Genomic DNA, 18,260 nt, shown 5'->3' on the forward strand with positions numbered 1-18,260 from the left:
AGAACGATAAATCGCAACTCTTTTGTGACGCTCTTCTGTATCTCATCACCCAATCAATGTGGAATTGATTAATTCTTTACAGTTCATCCGATGATGTCACTCCTATAGGATTTACAACTGTCACGGGAAGCACGGGACGGCACGCGTACCGAGCACGTGCAGAAAGGCACCGGCGGTGGCTGGTGGCACGCCGCCGCCGCCGCGGAGCGTCGCCTCGCACTCGTAGTAGCCTCCGTCGCCGTGTGTCGGCTGGCTGATGACCAGACGACGGCCGAAATCTCGAATTCCCGCGTGGAGCACCGCGCCGTCTTTCTTCCATGTGATGTCCATCTTGACCAGCGGCCTGCCAGGTGAGGAAAAACTTTATTTTTATGGTCCGAATCGATGACGTGGCTCCCAGCAAGCAAAGTGATGCATTGGGCTTTCTCAACGAATGCAGATAATTGTCAGGGAGGTGCGAAATGGAACGAAGTGGAAAACCAACAAAACAAGTGACCCACTTTAGCAAAAGGGGTCTGTGCTCATTGAAATGACAAAAGCATCATTGTGCTTAAAAATGTCCTCAAAATTCAAGGATTAGCAGGGCTGGGGATGAAAATAATACGAATGGGGACAGAAAAACAATCAAGTTCAGCTGTTCAGCGAGATCACTCGCTGCTTGCTTGAATCGACCCTGCAAGTATTTGTATAAGCTCAGCAGTTTGCTGCGAAGAAGCGACTGACATTGTGGAAGGCGTGCGCCTGTGTGCGTGTGCGTGTGCTACCGAGCGTTGGCGACACACTCCAAGATGGCTTCGTTCCTGCCCGCCGTCACGCTGGTGTTCTTTGGCGGGACGAGGATGGAGGGGGCAATGGGGTCCGCGGGGCCTCCCATTTCTATCACACACACATCCATCAAGCACTCAACTGGTGAAATGAAAGGCTGGCAAATAAAATTGGGGTGCGCAGACTTACCCTCCACAACCAGCGTGACAGGCTGACTGGTTTTGTTCTCGCCGTTCTTGTCGTTGACGGCCTGCGCGTAGTAGCGGCCGGCGTCGGGCGCCACCGTGGACAGGACCACCAGGGTGTTGTCCATGGTGATGGCGCTGAGGAACACAAAAGACCAGACAACAACACACAAACGATGTGTGTGTATGTCTTGGATTAAACATGCAAAAAAAGAAGGAAGAAAAAAAGAGTTTACTAAACACACACAGAGGTAAAATCTGAGGTGGCTCACATGCGTCCGCTGGAGGGGATCTTGCGCCCGTCACGGAACCAAGTGATCTGGGGGCTGGGGAAGCTGTGGATGCGGGGCGTCGGGATGAGGGCACCGTCGCCCTGCGACACCGTTTGAGAACGCTGGGCCTCCACGAAGCCGCTCATGTCTACAGGAGGACGTACTCAGGAGCCGCGCCACCTACGTACGCCAAGTGCGTGAAGCGGCCCACTTACACGCCACCCGGACTTCAGTGCTGCACTGCATGACGGCCCCCACTCGGTTCCTGACGATGCAGCGGTAGTGGCCGGCATGGGATCGCTCCAGCGAGGGTATCAGGTACCTGAGGAGAGCCAGAGATCGCACACTTGGGGCAGCTACCAAATGGCCGCCGCTCCTTTTTGGGCTCTGGGATCAGGGCTGGGGAGGAATAGCAAGCAGAGGGAGCAGTGCCAAACGGGAGGGGTGAGGCGCACGTGTGCATCACGACACTACGCCGCTTATTTTTGATTGTCATTCTCAATATTAGCAACATTTCTCTCATAAGATGACAATTTGATTCTCAAAACCTTGGCCCTTTCTGAATATAACAACATTTTTTTTTCATGGAAAAATGCCATTTTGGAACCACACAATGATTTTCCTTTCATCTAATGCAGTGTTTCCTAACCTTTTTTCATTCACGGCACACCTTTTCATTGGAAAAAATCTTGAGGCACACCACCAACAAAAATCTGTTAAGTGTTACACCAGCTTCTATATTAAAGTCAGTTATATTACAACAAAAGATGTAAAGTTCTATTCCTATATATAGAGAGTCGAATAATTGAATAAAAATAAATACTAAGTATTCTCTAAATTGTATTTCTTTTGTAAATAAAAGTGAGAGTTGTTGAAAAAAGATTTTAGACAGTGTAAGGAGTAAACTATTGAAAGTGATTGTGATCATTTGAAAATCAAACATGAGAGTCTCACGAATTGGAGCTCGCAGGAAGCAAATAATAGGAAGTGAAGAACAAAGATTTATTGAGCCTCAGCCGGGTAGTCAGGAGTTGCTCGCCTGTATTCCAAGGAAAAGCGGGTGAGCGCGCTGCCGTTGTAGATCCACTTGAACTCCAGAGGCCAGCTACCCTCCGCCATGCAGGTGAGGACCAGACGGTTGCCCTCCAGCTGAACCTGGACCTGAGGGGGCTCCATCTTGAAATAGGGCGGCACGTCATCTACTGGACACACAGAGTGTACAACACCCACACAATCGCACCAGTTCTCAGGACGCCAGTTCTCCTGGTGAGAACCCACCCTACCTCCCTTCGCCGCACCCATTGAGGAGCACGCTGTCACAGCCTTTTTGGCATGTTTTTTTAAACACATTTCTGCTTCTCGTGGCCAATCGCCACTTGGAGTGGAGTTCATCCACGCCTTCTAATTTCTAGTCTCGTGTGTCGCATTGCGTGTTTTGTTGTCATGGTGTCCGTTAGCGTCTCTGTCCCACATCTGTAGTCTCGCCCCTTCCCGCCTGTGTTCTACCCATCATCATTTTAATCACTGTCACCTGCCCCTAGTTACCCGTCTTGTATTTAGGCCCTGTTCGCGTGTCACCCCCTGTCGGATCATTCTGTTTGTCCCGTTTTCCCTGTTCACTCCGTCTGAGTCTTCCCACGGCTGGTTTGACATTTTTCTTGAAGGCATAGCAAGGTTGGAAGTGGGCCTGGCTTAATTTAGAAAGTGGGGCAAAGACTAATCCAGGAAAATAAACAAAGGCGCCTAAGTGTTAATTCCACAGGGCCCCAGGTCGTTAGCATTAATAGTGCATGCGTGCTATGCCACCTGCCGGGATTGTTTACACTTGGCAGGATAATGAGATCTAATTAGGAGATAGCGTAGCGCAGGGAAACAAGATTTTACAGGAGCTGGGTTGGAGACCATCACCTGCACATCCTCAAGTCTCGCCGGGAGAGGGAGGGAGGAAGGGTGGTAGCGCTAGCGGACGCATTCCTCATCGCCTATGGCTTGCGGCTCTCTCTTCAAGGAGTGCGCCTGTACTCCATAACCCATCCGCTTTTTTCAAATCTCGTCGAACGTCCAAATTGCAGCGCTCTGGCTGGCCAGCATGCTAATGTCCTTTTCTATGCGTGCGCACAAGGTAAGATATGTGTGTGTCAGCGAGGGCTGCCGATTGCGATTCTTATCAGCGTGGCAGAGTGGCAAGCCACAATGCTCCTTGTTTGAGACTTGAAAATCTGGCACCAAGTCAAGCTGGCTCCAACGACGTGATGTTTTTCTAATTAAGTTCTTAAGCCTGCACTCCAGCTAAGGTCGACCATTTTCCGCTGCCTTTCGAGCCGAGGGGAGGAAGATTAAGAAGCCCAAAGCTCAGCGTGTCCAGTCGACAAGTTTTCTTAAGTGCGTCAAAAAGCCAAGGTTAGAGCGTGTTTGGAATTTCACAATGAGAGCCAGCACATTTGTTGACAATGCTAAAGAGCTCACACGTGATTCCGCAGCGGACGTCAACTGCCGTGCATCATTTTGGCCTTGGCGCCTGCTCTGCTAAAATAAAGCACACAGCCTCTCCAGGTTTTTTTCATGGCCATTGTTTCTGCTCCAGCCAGCTTGAAATCAAGAGCACAATGCATTCCCGCACAGCCCGCGCCACACAGCAAGCTCATCAGCGCCTGTTCTCTTCACTTTGGACAGCATGAATAAAACAAGTCTTCAACGATGCAGAGTGCACGGCCACATCGCTGTCATGAAAGCTTCAAAACATCAGCGCCAGCACCCTTGGCGCAGAAAAAAAAAAAGATCTTTTCCTCTCCAAAACTTGTCCACCTCACGTTTGTTGACATTTACGACCGAGGATTCCACCAAGAGCGACCGTCCTCGTCTTTCAGTTTCCCGCAGTCTCGTTTTTTGATTCGAGTCAGACGCAACATCGGACACATATCCCGGCTTTGTTGAAGCAAACGTGTCATTTTTCACTTTGTGGCTCGGGCTGTGGTTCAAATGGGGGGATCGCATATCCACCGTCGTCAGGTCCGGCCGCAACAGGAAAAACGCCAACCTTCACAGCGACTCGAGTGGCATTCTGAAGGCCATCCGTGGGCCACCGCCTGGCAGTGAGCGTCACAGCGGAGGAGGAATTGTTTTGGCACATTTGTCTGCAAAACCTCCTCTAACTGTTCCATATCAACATTTAGACAACACAAAGACAAAAGTCAGATGTCAATTTTTGTGTGCGTGCGTGCGTGGGGGCAGCGTGCGGCTGGGCGTTTACACACAGCTAATCCCATTGATCCCCCGTTTGACTGTCAGCTCTTTCCGAGCTACCGGTCGCCGCGTCCGGGCAGCTTCCCAAACAAAACACAACAATTCCCCCTCCCCCGGGACGCCATTTTCAGGATGCTTTAAAACGGCTTCTTCAAGCGACGAGTCCAGGGAGTCACGTGACATCCAGACGTCAAATAAAATGAACAGTGACGCTTTGCGTAGCAACGGACCTCTCCACTCCTCCACGTCTGAGGGAATCTCGCTCTTGGTCTCGTCATCCTGAGCCGTTGGCCAAAGGGGGACTCTTCAAATTCATTTGAGAACATTTCCGTTGTGCCCTACGAGGTGGACGGTTTTGGCGCTCCACTGAGCCAATCCAAGGCCTGGTGAAGCCAAGAGGTGTTCTTCCGTTATCATTTGTCACCAAGTTGGAAGCGCCGCTTCTTTTCCCAAAAGATGACCCCCTTCTTCTCATTTCTTGATCATCAATGGATTCGGGAATCTGCATTCGATCTCATTTTGCACATGTTGATTATAGTGCGTGTGGATGGATGTGTGTGTGCTTGCACGCAGGCGTGTGTGCGTGTGTGTATTTGCAAGCCCGTCGACGCTTGTCCTCATATAGAAGAATTATGACGGGCCGCCTGCGTTAGAGGCGGGCACTTTTAATCACACGCGGATTGCCGGCCCTTTAAACCGATGCTTTTTATGTGTAAGCGTGGCGGATTAGCGGAAGATTTACAGCTTTGGAAATGGTCAACAGCTGTCGGGCCGCACGGTAGCGCGCGTCCAGAAATTCCCGGCGTCAATGGAGAGGAAAGTCAAAAGACAGGAAGGCAAACGCCATCGTTTTGATTCCGAGGCAAGGAAATGATTGGTAGGCGCACCGCCGAGACTGAGAGTGAGGGACCAAACAACCAGTCGTTCTGAGAAAAGCTGAGGCGAGGTCGGACAGACACGTTGCTGCTCACCGCTGCCTCTGATGAGCATCGCAGCAGATGGAAGACGGACCTCTCCGTTTCCAGCCTCCTTGAATGCTTTACGTGTACGGCTACGCGTATCAACCGAGTACGCCACAACTGTCGACCATTCTCAAAAGTGTCACACCTAAAGCGGGCAAGCCAGCGAGCGGCCAGCTTGCTACCATGTAGTAGTAGAAGTGTCAGGAAGCTAACGCGGCAATCTAAACTTGTCGCACATCCAAAACATACAAAGACGTCGCTCGTCAAGCAAACTCGCAAAGTACGCAAGCACTGAACCTCAACTCCATGCGGCACTTCTTGGCCCACCCGAAAGAAAGATGTTGCCCCTAAAAGCCAAACAATTTAGTTCATCCTTTCAAGGCGGCAAAACCCGCGGCTTGTAACATTTGGAAGAAACCTGCCCGTGAAATTGGAGTTTCCCTCCAAATTTGACGAGCTTTGCCAAGTATTTAGGGACCGCTATTCTCCCGAGCCTCAACAAATGTACGCCAACCTTGCAAGAGCCAACGCCAACGTACGTCATTCTATTCCACCTTGATTTTAATCGCCTTCATTGGGAACAGCTACCTACTCAAATTGTCAATCATTTGATGTTGGTGGTATTATCTCGTCTTCGAAGCTTTTGGCTGATCTGTTGATGGTGACATGGAGGGGCAAAAATGCAATGCAGTGCAATGCGTTTCAAAGCAGCTGGCTGGCATTTGTTGAGCAGTGATTTGCACTCAATCACGTCTCATTACATTGCTCAGCTCTGTCTAATGTTGTCCGAGTAAGAGTGTTTCAGTGGCTTGAAAACAAACCATTGCTAGCTTCATTCAATTCCGCAAAACACTTTCATTTAAATACGAAGAAGGAAGGAAGAAAATGTTAGAGATGTTATGGTGGGTTGTATGACGTCATGAGGGACAGGCGCCAGTTGAACACAGACACAGACTTGAGCACCAGCTGTCGTCCTGGGTCTCATTCATATATACACACAAACATGGTGTCAGAAGCGCCTGGACCCGACCACAGTTTGGCTGGATGGCGCTGTGCTTCACTGTGCGGCCAGTAAAAGAAGGAGAAGAGGGACAGACGGACAGAAACCCTACGGAGAGTAATGGGTAATGAATGTCGTCACATATACAAGCATAACTTGGGACTCACGGCAGACCAAGGGAAGGATGTAAAAGTTATTATTGAAGCTTTGGAGGAGTACCGTTTTTTTCCATGTATAATGCGCCCCCATGTATAATACGGACCCTAAAAATGGCATGTCAATGCTGGAAAAAAGCCTGTACCCATGTATAATACGCACCCAAATTTTGACTTTTTTTTAAGTCCCAATGATCGTCACACACGCATCTGGGTGTGGTGAAATTTGTCCTCTGCATTTGACCCATCCCCTTGTGATTTTTATCCATCCCCTGGGGAGAGGGGAATCATTTGGTGATCTAACCCACCAGTGCACACAATGGATGGCCCGCTGCCACGTCCCCCGCCCAGGCAGGAGCGTCCGGACAGAATTCGAAATCAGACCCCGAACACGTGCAGATTCTGCAGCAACACGCGCAGGCATGGGCGTGATTTTTGCCCAGCCTTTGGAAAAAACTGTAGGAGTTGTGGGACCGCAAATCATTTTGCCAAAGTTTGCATGAAGAGGGGCCAAGCCACAAGACAGCTACACGCGGCAGACGGTGAAGTACCTGAGGACATGGACAGGTCTGACATGGAGGCACACATTTACACAGCAGAGAGTGTAGGGGCAGTTCAGGGGTGAGGGAAGAAATGGTTTGTTAACTTAAAAAGGAATGGTGGGTTTCAGAGGTGCCAGATAGATTCGGGGGCCACATGTAATGTCATGAGCATAAAAGACATGAGGAGACTTGACCCTGGGGCAAAGCTACTACCTATATGATATGAGATGGCGGACAAGATGGCGGCGCACGCAGTTGCAGCGGCTCAGTGCTCTCCCGATCTATGCATTGTTTGTTTTTTGTTAGTGTTTGTACCCACTGTATGTCGATCATACACAACCTACAACCGGCAGGAGCTCCTCAGGATAGGTGTTTGCTGCGAGTTGAGTATCGCGGCGGAGTTTCACCGCTCGCAAAACATACCGGAGGATATCATCAGGCGCCCCGGCTCCCCTTGGATCACCATCCCCGCTGGGAGGAAGCGAAGGCAGCGCAGAGAGAGGAGGCAGAAACGAGGCTGCAGGGCCGGCGCGCTAACCAGGCTACGGAAGCGGCCGTTCAAACCACCGCTCCCTGGCCTGTTTCTTACCAACGCCAGGTCTCTTTCTAACAAGATGGATGAACTAAGGCTACAGATGTCTGCGAACCAGACCGTGAAGGACTGCTGCATGGTACTGATCACCGAAACCTGGCTTCATCCACTCATACCGGACTGTGCTATCGAGCTAGCAGGCTACACCACAGCGTCATGACAGGACTGAGAACTCTGGCAAGAGCACGGGGGGGAGGCTCTGTATGTACGTCAATAACAACTGGTGTACTAATATGGTGACTGTAGACAGTCACTGCTGCCCGGACCTGGAGTATGTGACTATTAAATGCAGGCCCTTTTACCTCCCTCGTGAATTTACCGTAGTCATGACGACTGTTGTTTACATACCTCCGGATTCTAATGCTAAGCTAGCTATTGAACTATTACATGGCAGTATTAGCAGCCAGCTGACCAGTTATCCTGACGCAGTCCACATCATGGCTGGGGACTTTAACCATGTACATTTGAAAGCAGCACTCCCTAGTTTCCACCAGCATGTTAAATGTGCCACTAGAGGAGTTAACACTCTGGACAAGGTCTACTCCAACATTAAGCTAGGCTACAGGGCAAAACAGCTACCTCACCTGGGCCAGTCTGACCATATGTCACTGCTATTAATCCCGGCATATACCACCATCAGGAGATCAGCTCCTGTCATCACTAAAACTGTTAAAACCTGGCCTGATGACGCCTCTCAGCAGTTGCAGGACTGCTTCGACAGGACTAACTGGGACATCTTCGAACACCGGGACTTGAACGTGTTCACAGACAGTGTTCTGTGTTATATCAAGCACTGCACAGACACTGTCACAGTGGACAAGCCTATACGGATATACCCCAATCAGAAGCCCTGGATGACCCGGGAGGTCCTTCGGCTGCTGGAGGAGAGGGACATCGCTCTGTCCCTCAGGTCTGAGGACGGGGCTCTCTACAGCACAGCCAGAGCCAACCTGAGGAGAGGCATCAGAGAGGCCCAGCTTGCCTACAAAAAGAGGATTGAGGATTACCTGGACAGCAACAACAGCAAGCAGGTGCGGCAGGGAGTTCAGCATCTCACCAACTACAGAACCACCATCGGAGCTGCTGAAGGGGACGCCTCACCGGCAGAGGTCCTCAATACCTTCTTTGCCCGGTTCGAGTCCGAGCCACCTGAAGCGGCCACATCACATCCCACAGACCGCAGCAGCTTCACCTTCACAGTGAAGGAGCACGAGGTGAGGCGCACGCTGCGGACCATCAACTCGAGGAAGGCTGCGGGTCCTGACGACGTCACTGGGCGTGTTCTGAAGGATTGCGCAGATCAGCTGGCTGGAGTCTTCAGAAAGATTTTCAACCAGTCCCTTACCGAGTCCACCGTCCCATCCTGTTTAAAATCCTCCACTATAGTCTCCCTGCCCAAGAAACGTCACATCACCAGCCTTAATGACTACCGGACAGTCGCACTCCCCGCGGTGGTCATTAATGCTTTGAAAAGCTGGTACGGGGTCACTTCACAGCACTCCTGTTCAAAGGTTTTGACCCCCACCAGTTTGCCTACAGGGCAAATAGATCCACAGAGGACGCAGTAGCTACGGCCCTCCACGCTGCACTGTCCCACCTGGAGCAGCCGGGGAGCAATGTGCGGATGCTATTCGTGGACTTTAGCTCTGCTTTTAACACCATCCTCCCCCACAGACTGGTGGACATACTGGAGGGCCTGGGACTTCCACACAATACTTGTAGGTGGATTAAGAGCTTCCTGACAGGTCGCAGCCAGAGGGTGAGAGTGGGCCGTCATACATCCACACCTCTCAGTCTTGGTACCGGCTCCCCACAGGGCTGCGTACTGAGCCCACTGCTTTACACGCTCTACACACATGCATGCACCCCCGCCCACCGCAGCAACACCATCGTGAAATTTGCGGATGACACAACCGTGGTGGGGCTCATCTCAAAGGGGGATGAGTCTGCCTACAGGGACAAAGTGGTCCGGCTATCGGAGTGGTGCGGAGAGAACAATCTGCTCCTAAACATGGCTAAAACCCAAGAACTGGTCATTGATTTTAGGAGGAAAAATAAAACGGACATTCCACCACTTATCATCAACGGGGTCTGTGTGGAGAGGGTGTCTATCTATCTATCTATCTATCTATCTATCTATCTATCTATCTATCTATCTATCTATCTATCTATCTATCTATCTATCTATCTATCTATCTATCTATCTATCTATCTATCTATCTATCTATCTATCTATCTATCTAGCCCAGGGGTGGGCAAACTACGGCCCGCGGGCCACATCCAGCACACGGAACCGTTTAATCCGGCCCGCCAACCCTGAATAGATTGTATTATTAAACTTTTTTTTGGGTCATTTTGCCATCAATGACTGCGTTTCCCCAGTAGATGGGGAAGCGCTCGCCTGCGCATTTACTACCGGAAGCCGTGTCAGAAAGCTCCGTGCACACTCACAAGTGCGTGTACGGACTCAGTAGTACGGACATGGCGCACTCGCGCTCTATTTGTATCAGTCCCGAATTTAGAGCGTGGGCTGTGACGACAGCATTCTTGTAATTCGCGCCCTGAGCTTTCAGATACAGTTTTACGCTAAAGCCACCCACAAACTTTCCCCTGGAATCCTTCTATTAAAATGAGTCGCCCAAGGAAAAGCAAGGTGGACACAGTGCCGAGTGTTTAAAAAAAGAGTGGCCAATTTGGCTCGACGTACGCGACGTGACGTTCAGCCACATGAGCATCAACATCAACCCGTCACAGATCGAGGTAAACGGACCAATACCTCGGATCTCTCCTAAGAATTGCCACAACAAATTTTACTCCAGACTATGACGCGCTAGCAAAAAAGGGAGACCAACAACACTGTTCCCACTGAAAATGAAGGGGAGGCTCTCAAGTTTGTTGTAAAAAAATGCATTTTGAATATGATTTGTACACATAGCAGGGATTGAAACTAGCGACCATTCTCATTTTCAAACAATGCAGGATGCTCAAGGACATTGATGCACCACCTGTTTGCGACTAATCTTAACCTGGAAAGTTCTCAAGGCTTACTTTAAGGAAGTGTTTCCCGTTTCCTCACCTCTGTTACCAGGTGTTTGTGAGTTAAAACTCTGCTCTGATTTTCAGATACCCCTCATCGTGTTGCCGTTTTGATTACTTTATTTGGATGTATGCTTTCACCGATTCTTCAAGATGATATACATATTTGTTCAGAATGTTTGCCGTTTGATGTGATCTCATAAGATAAACATCTTTCATTAATCTGACCTGCAGGCACTGAAGTGATGGAGACTGTTATTCATAATAACAGTGTTGTATTTTATGAGAATCACTGATAGCAGTTTTTTAGGGAATTATTATTATTTATTTATTTTAATGCTGTTAACAAATGCATTTGTTTTCAAAAAAATTGTTTGGAATATCCATGCTTTACTACTTACTAAAGGCCAAAATCTTTTATGCAATGACCTTAACAGGTCGCTTACCGTTTTTTTCCGTGTATAATGCGCCCCCATGTATAATACGCACCCTAAAAATGGCATGTTGATGCTGGAAAAAAGCCTGTACCCATGTATAATACGCACCCAGATTTTGACTCCTACTTAAGTCCTTGAACGTAAAATTATTTCAGAAAAAAGATCATCTTTGGGAACAACCGGATGTTCTGCCGGTCAGTATCACCGCGCATGCGCTAGCATACTCAATAGCGAAGAAATGTTTCGGATTTGTGTAGGGTACATTGTGACAGCAAACGAGCAGGTGATCTAGCAAGCGTCTGATACGAGAGCATTGTGTTCGTATGGAGTGTGTTTGAAGTGAACAGCAGAGAAGAAAGCACATCTGTAATGGCGGCCTCCGTATGATATCCGGATTTAAAAAAAATAAAAATAAATAAAAATTTGGAGAACTTTTTTCTTTTTTTTTTGTACCCATGTATAATGCGCACCCCAGATTTTAGGACAATAAATTAGCTAAATTTTGCGCATTATACATGGAAAAAAACGGTAAACGCCGCTGGCGCAGACCCGATTGGCCGTCTGTCCCGAGATGTTGTGTCGCTCTCCGGTCCACGACGATCTGACGTCAGTGGAGAATTCGAGGAAACAGAAGAACCGCTTGTTCGTCGAAGCAGATCGCCGATCCAGCTCCGGCTCTAGCTTCGCCCACCTTACCCCCCACCCGCAATAAACCTCTATCGTCACGCACTTGGCTGTACTCTCCAATCCCTTACAGTACAGACGGACCATCGCTATGCAGCCAGCGGACGATGAGACGGCATTCGCCCGGCTGGAGCGAGCCGAGACCGCCATTGGCAGCCTATCCGCCGACATCCGGAATCTAATCGGGGTGGGCCAACGGCAATAGCAACAGCAGCAGGAGATGGCCCAAGCCCTCCAGAGGTTGTCGGTGGCTGCGCCCTCGGCTGTCGCGGCACCCCCGCCTCGCACTTCGACCGAGGCCGGGAGGCTCGCGGATGTTCCGGAGCCCCGCCTCGGCAACATTGAACGATTCAGCGGAGATCCCAAGCACGTGAGGGCGTTCGTAACTAACTGCCGTATAATGTTTGATCTCCAGCCCGTCACGTTTGCATCGGAGGCTGCAAAAGTCGGGTTCGCCCTAACCCACCTCACGGACAAGGCGCGGCTGTGGGGGCTGGCGGAATACAAGAGGGGGGCCCCGTTCGACGCATTTGCGGAGGAATTGCTCTGCTTGTTCGACCTGGGCTCTGCCGCCGAAGACGCCGCCGAGGAACTGGCGACGCTGCGTCAAGGTAGCCGATCGGTTGCAGATTAGGCCCTCGAGTTCCGAACCCTGGCCGGAAGCAGCGGGTGGAACGAGCCGGTGCTCGTCAGCACATTCCTCCACGGTCTTGCGGAGTACATGAAGGACGAGCTGGTTTCCCGCGATCGGCCGCGAGCCCTGAAGGACGCAATGAACTTGGCGGCCCGAGTAGACCGGCGGATCCGGACGCGGCGGCGCGACCGGGAGCGGAGGTTCCTGCGAAACCCGCCAACCGCTCCACCCGCCGAGCCCATGGATCTGGGTGGGGGGATCCGCGTGAGCTCGACCAGCACAGGCTCTTCCAGTCCCAGTACGCTCACGTTACAGGCACGTGTCCAGCTCGCGGCGGGCGACCGGACTGTGGCGACCCTGGTGGATTCCGGGGCGGAGGGTAACCTCATGGACAGTCGCCTGGCACGCCAGTGGGGGATTAACTTCCTGCCTCTGAGCCCGCCCATTCCCGCATGCGCCATCGACGGCCGTCTGATTGGCGAAGTGGCCTTTGTGACTGAGCCAGTCAAGGTACTGCTCTCCGGCAATCACCACGAGACCATCCAGTTTTTTCTCCTTCGCCTCCCAGGACAGCAGCTCATCCTGGGGCACCCTTGGGTGCGGCAGCACAACCCGGTGCTGGACTGGGAGGTGGGGGTGGTTCGGCAGTGGAGTGAACGCTGCCATCGGACGTGCCTGAGGGCGGCCACCAGCCCGCTCGGTGGAGCCCCGCCCAGGTACAGCCCCGACATCTCCACCGTACCGGTGGTCTATCACGAACTCAAAGAAGTTATTAGTAAGGCCAGGGCCACCTCCCTTCCTCCCCACCGGTCTCACGATTGCGCCATCGACCTGCTGCCCGGCACCTTCCCCCCCCAAGGGACGCGTCTACTCCCTGTCCGCTCCTGAGCGCCGGGCCATGGAGGAATAGATCCGGGAGTCCCTGGCGGCCGGCATCATACGGCCTTCCTCATCACCTGCGGGAGCGGGGTTCTTCTTCGTGGAGAAGAAGGAGGGCACGCTCCGCCCGTGCATCGACTATCGGGGAATAAACGCGGTAACCGTTAAGAACCGATACCCCCTGCCTCTTCTGTCTTCCGCCTTCGAGAGCCTTCAGGGTGCCACCGTCTTCACTAAGCTGGATCTTTGCAACGCCTACCACCTGATCCGCATCCGGGAGGGAGACGAGTGGAAGACGGCCTTCAACACCCCGAGCGGCCACTACGAGTACTTGGTGGTTCCGTTTGGGCTCACCGATGCCCCAGCGGTTTTCCAGTCCTTAATAAACGACGTGCTACGAGACATGCTGGACAAGTTCGTGTTCGTTTATTTGGACGACATCCTCATCTTCTCCCGCTCGCTCCCTGAACACATCAAGCACGTTCGGACGGTGCTACGCCGCCCCCGGGAAAACTCGCTCTACGTGAAGGCAGAGAAGTGCGAGTTCCACGCCTCCTCTGTCAAGTTCCTCGGCTACGTGGTGCGCGAGGGATCAGTCGAGATGGACCCAGAGAAAGTGTAAGCGGTCACGTCATGGCCTGTCCCCGAGACACGCAAGCGGCTGCAACAATTCTTGGGGTTCGCGAACTTCTATCGCCGCTTCATCCGTGGGTACAGCACGGTGGCCGCGCCCCTAACCGCCCTCACCAGCCCCGCCTCCCCGTACAAATGGACGGAACGGGCAGAACAAGCGTTTCAGGAGCTCAAGAGGAGGTTCACGTCCCATCCTCCGAGTCCCCGATCCTGACCGGCAGTTCGTGGTCGAGGTGGACGCCTCGAACGTGGGTGTTGGGGCGGTGCTGTCCCAACGCAGCTGCCAGGACGATCGCCTCCACCCGTGCGCCTTTTTTTCGCGCCGCTTGTCGGCCTCGGAGCGGAACTACGACATCGGCAACCGGGAGGTCCTCGCCATCAAGTTGGCCTTGGAGGAGTGGCGACATTGCCTGGAGGGCGCCACCACGCCGTTCATCGTCTGGACCGACTACCGCAACCTGGAGTACCTGAGATCGGCCAAGAGGCTGAACGCGAGACAAGCAAGGTGGGCTCTGTTCTTTGACCGGTTTGAGTTCTCTCTCTCCTACAGGCCGGGTTCCCGCAACGCGAAGGCGGATGCCCTGTCGCGTTCGTTTCCTGGCGGGGAGGAGGAACAGGGTCCGTCTCCCACTATTCTCCCGAGCTCGGTGCGGGTAGCGGCGCTGTCATGGGAGATTGAACGCCAAGTGGAAGCCGCATCACGTGACCAACCCGGTCCCAGCAACTGCCCGGAAGGTCGCCTGTTCGTCCCTGAGGGCCTGCGCTCGTCCGTGCTGCAATGGGCACACGACTCACGCCTGGCCTGTCATCCCGGAGCTGCGCGCACGAGGTACGTGGTGGCGCAGCGTTTCTGGTGGCCCACTTGGCAGGTGGACACCAGCGATTACGTCAGAGCCTGCTCAATATGTAACCGCTGTAAGACCTCCACCCGTCCTCCGGCCGGGCTACTCCAACCCTTGCCGGTTCCCCGGCGTCCCTGGTCTCACCTGTCCATCGACTTTGTCACGGGCCTTCCACCCTCGGAGGGGAACATGGTGGTCCTCACGGTGGTGGACCGGTTCAGCAAAATGACGCACTTCATTCCCCTGCCTAAGCTTCCGTCCGCGAAGCAGACTGCGTCCATCATGGTGCGGGAGGTGTTTTGTCACCACGGCCTCCCAAAGGACAACGTGTCGGACCGTGGCCCGCAGTTCGCGTCCACCTTCTGGGCGGAGTTCTGCCGACTCCTCGGCGCTACGGCCAGCCTCTCGTCGGGTTTTCACCCTCAGTCCAACGGTCAAGCGGAGCGTCTGAACCAGGAGCTAGGTAGGTCCCTCCGATGCATGGCCGCCGGGGACCAGCGAGGGTGGGTCCAACAGCTGCCTTGGGTGGAGTACGCCCACAACTCCCTCCCCAGCTTGGCTACGGGACTGTCGCCCTTCCACTGCGTCTTCGGGTACCAGCCACCCTTGTTCGCCCACCAGGAATGTGAAGCGGCGTGCCCGTCGGCCTAGGCTTGTGTCCGCCGTTGTCGTCGTGCCTGGGTGAGAGCCCGGACCGCTCTTCTCCGCTCTGTTTCAGGCTACGGCCGCCAGGCAAACAACCGCCGGTCGCCGGCCCCAGAGTACAGAGTGGGACAGCGGGTGTGGCTCTCGACGCAGGATTTGCCGCAGCGAGAGGGGTCCCGCAAGCTGGCACCACGCTTTGTTGGGCCGTTTCCCATCCAGAAAGTGATCAGCCCGTCCGCCGTCCGTCTACTCCTTCCGGAGTCCATGAAGGTACACACCACGATCCACGTGTCCCGTGTGCGGCCCGTTTTTGAGAGCGCATTGGCACTGGCGCCCGTGCCGCCGCTCCAGCTCATCGAGGGGGGCCCGGCTTACACCGTCCGCTCCCTGCTCTGATCGCGGCGGCGCGGTCGTGGCTTCCAATACCTGGTGGATTGGGAGGGCTATGACGACGCTCACCGCTCCTGGGTCCTGAGCCGCTGGATCCTCGACCGTTCGCTCATCGCGGAGTTCCATCGCCGTCACCCGGACCAACCAGGCCCCCGGCGCGGACGGCCGAGGACGGTTGAGGGGCCAAAAGGTAAGCGCCCGAGGCGACCTTGTCCGCCGGTGCCGGAGCCCTCTGCCCCCGCGTCCATCGATCCTGCGTCCGACGAGGAATCGGACGTTTCGACGGAGTACTAACCCCCCGCCTGGTCGTCCGGGGGGGTTGCCTTCCTCTGCCGTCTGATTTTTTTTGTGTTTTAGTGCTCTGGGGACATGCGCACCCCCGATTTTAGGACAATAAATTAGCTAAATTTTGCGCATTATACATGGAAAAAAACGGTATATTACTTCACACAAACACTACGTCCATCTGTCACGTACTGGCGCCACCTGCGACAGGACCACGCCCCCCCCCATCAGCGGAATCCGTCTGTCCCGAGATGTTGTGTCGCTCTCCGGTCCACGACGATCTGACGTCAGTGGAGAATTCGAGGAAACAGAAGAACCGCTTGTTCGTCGAAGCAGATCGCCGATCCAGCTCCGGCTCTAGCTTCGCCCACCTTACCCCCCACCCGCAATAAACCTCTATCGTCACGCACTTGGCTGTACTCTCCAATCCCTTACAGTACAGACGGACCATCGCTATGCAGCCAGCGGACGATGAGACGGCATTCGCCCGGCTGGAGCGAGCCGAGACCGCCATTGGCAGCCTATCCGCCGACATCCGGAATCTAATCGGGGTGGGCCAACGGCAATAGCAACAGCAGCAGGAGATGGCCCAAGCCCTCCAGAGGTTGTCGGTGGCTGCGCCCTCGGCTGTCGCGGCACCCCCGCCTCGCACTTCGACCGAGGCCGGGAGGCTCGCGGATGTTCCGGAGCCCCGCCTCGGCAACATTGAACGATTCAGCGGAGATCCCAAGCACGTGAGGGCGTTCGTAACTAACTGCCGTATAATGTTTGATCTCCAGCCCGTCACGTTTGCATCGGAGGCTGCAAAAGTCGGGTTCGCCCTAACCCACCTCACGGACAAGGCGCGGCTGTGGGGGCTGGCGGAATACAAGAGGGGGGCCCCGTTCGACGCATTTGCGGAGGAATTGCTCTGCTTGTTCGACCTGGGCTCTGCCGCCGAAGACGCCGCCGAGGAACTGGCGACGCTGCGTCAAGGTAGCCGATCGGTTGCAGATTAGGCCCTCGAGTTCCGAACCCTGGCCGGAAGCAGCGGGTGGAACGAGCCGGTGCTCGTCAGCACATTCCTCCACGGTCTTGCGGAGTACATGAAGGACGAGCTGGTTTCCCGCGATCGGCCGCGAGCCCTGAAGGACGCAATGAACTTGGCGGCCCGAGTAGACCGGCGGATCCGGACGCGGCGGCGCGACCGGGAGCGGAGGTTCCTGCGAAACCCGCCAACCGCTCCACCCGCCGAGCCCATGGATCTGGGTGGGGGGATCCGCGTGAGCTCGACCAGCACAGGCTCTTCCAGTCCCAGTACGCTCACGTTACAGGCACGTGTCCAGCTCGCGGCGGGCGACCGGACTGTGGCGACCCTGGTGGATTCCGGGGCGGAGGGTAACCTCATGGACAGTCGCCTGGCACGCCAGTGGGGGATTAACTTCCTGCCTCTGAGCCCGCCCATTCCCGCATGCGCCATCGACGGCCGTCTGATTGGCGAAGTGGCCTTTGTGACTGAGCCAGTCAAGGTACTGCTCTCCGGCAATCACCACGAGACCATCCAGTTTTTTCTCCTTCGCCTCCCAGGACAGCAGCTCATCCTGGGGCACCCTTGGGTGCGGCAGCACAACCCGGTGCTGGACTGGGAGGTGGGGGTGGTTCGGCAGTGGAGTGAACGCTGCCATCGGACGTGCCTGAGGGCGGCCACCAGCCCGCTCGGTGGAGCCCCGCCCAGGTACAGCCCCGACATCTCCACCGTACCGGTGGTCTATCACGAACTCAAAGAAGTTATTAGTAAGGCCAGGGCCACCTCCCTTCCTCCCCACCGGTCTCACGATTGCGCCATCGACCTGCTGCCCGGCACCTTCCCCCCCCAAGGGACGCGTCTACTCCCTGTCCGCTCCTGAGCGCCGGGCCATGGAGGAATAGATCCGGGAGTCCCTGGCGGCCGGCATCATACGGCCTTCCTCATCACCTGCGGGAGCGGGGTTCTTCTTCGTGGAGAAGAAGGAGGGCACGCTCCGCCCGTGCATCGACTATCGGGGAATAAACGCGGTAACCGTTAAGAACCGATACCCCCTGCCTCTTCTGTCTTCCGCC

General features: G+C 54.2%; 1 protein-coding gene across 2 annotated transcripts in view; it reads right to left on the bottom strand.

Moving 5' to 3' along the window:
* Positions 1-18,260, bottom strand: part of LOC133170860 (protein sidekick-2-like) — a 52,632-nt gene that overhangs the window by 22,781 nt on the left and 11,591 nt on the right. Inside the window, exons 2-7 of one of the 2 annotated variants that reach the window (XM_061304042.1) lie at positions 2,262-2,424; positions 1,438-1,544; positions 1,223-1,370; positions 955-1,088; positions 765-876; positions 150-343 (exon numbers count right to left, since the gene is read on the bottom strand). In XM_061304042.1, the coding sequence (XP_061160026.1) occupies positions 150-343; positions 765-876; positions 955-1,088; positions 1,223-1,370; positions 1,438-1,544; positions 2,262-2,424 (858 nt within the window). Of the gene's footprint in view, positions 1-149; positions 344-764; positions 877-954; positions 1,089-1,222; positions 1,371-1,437; positions 1,963-2,261; positions 2,425-18,260 lie in introns of those variants that run through there. The other variant, XM_061304041.1, reaches the window with a different exon arrangement.

This window comes from Syngnathus typhle, linkage group LG17 (genome assembly GCF_033458585.1).
Source record: "Syngnathus typhle isolate RoL2023-S1 ecotype Sweden linkage group LG17, RoL_Styp_1.0, whole genome shotgun sequence".
Taxonomy (NCBI): domain Eukaryota; kingdom Metazoa; phylum Chordata; class Actinopteri; order Syngnathiformes; family Syngnathidae; genus Syngnathus; species Syngnathus typhle.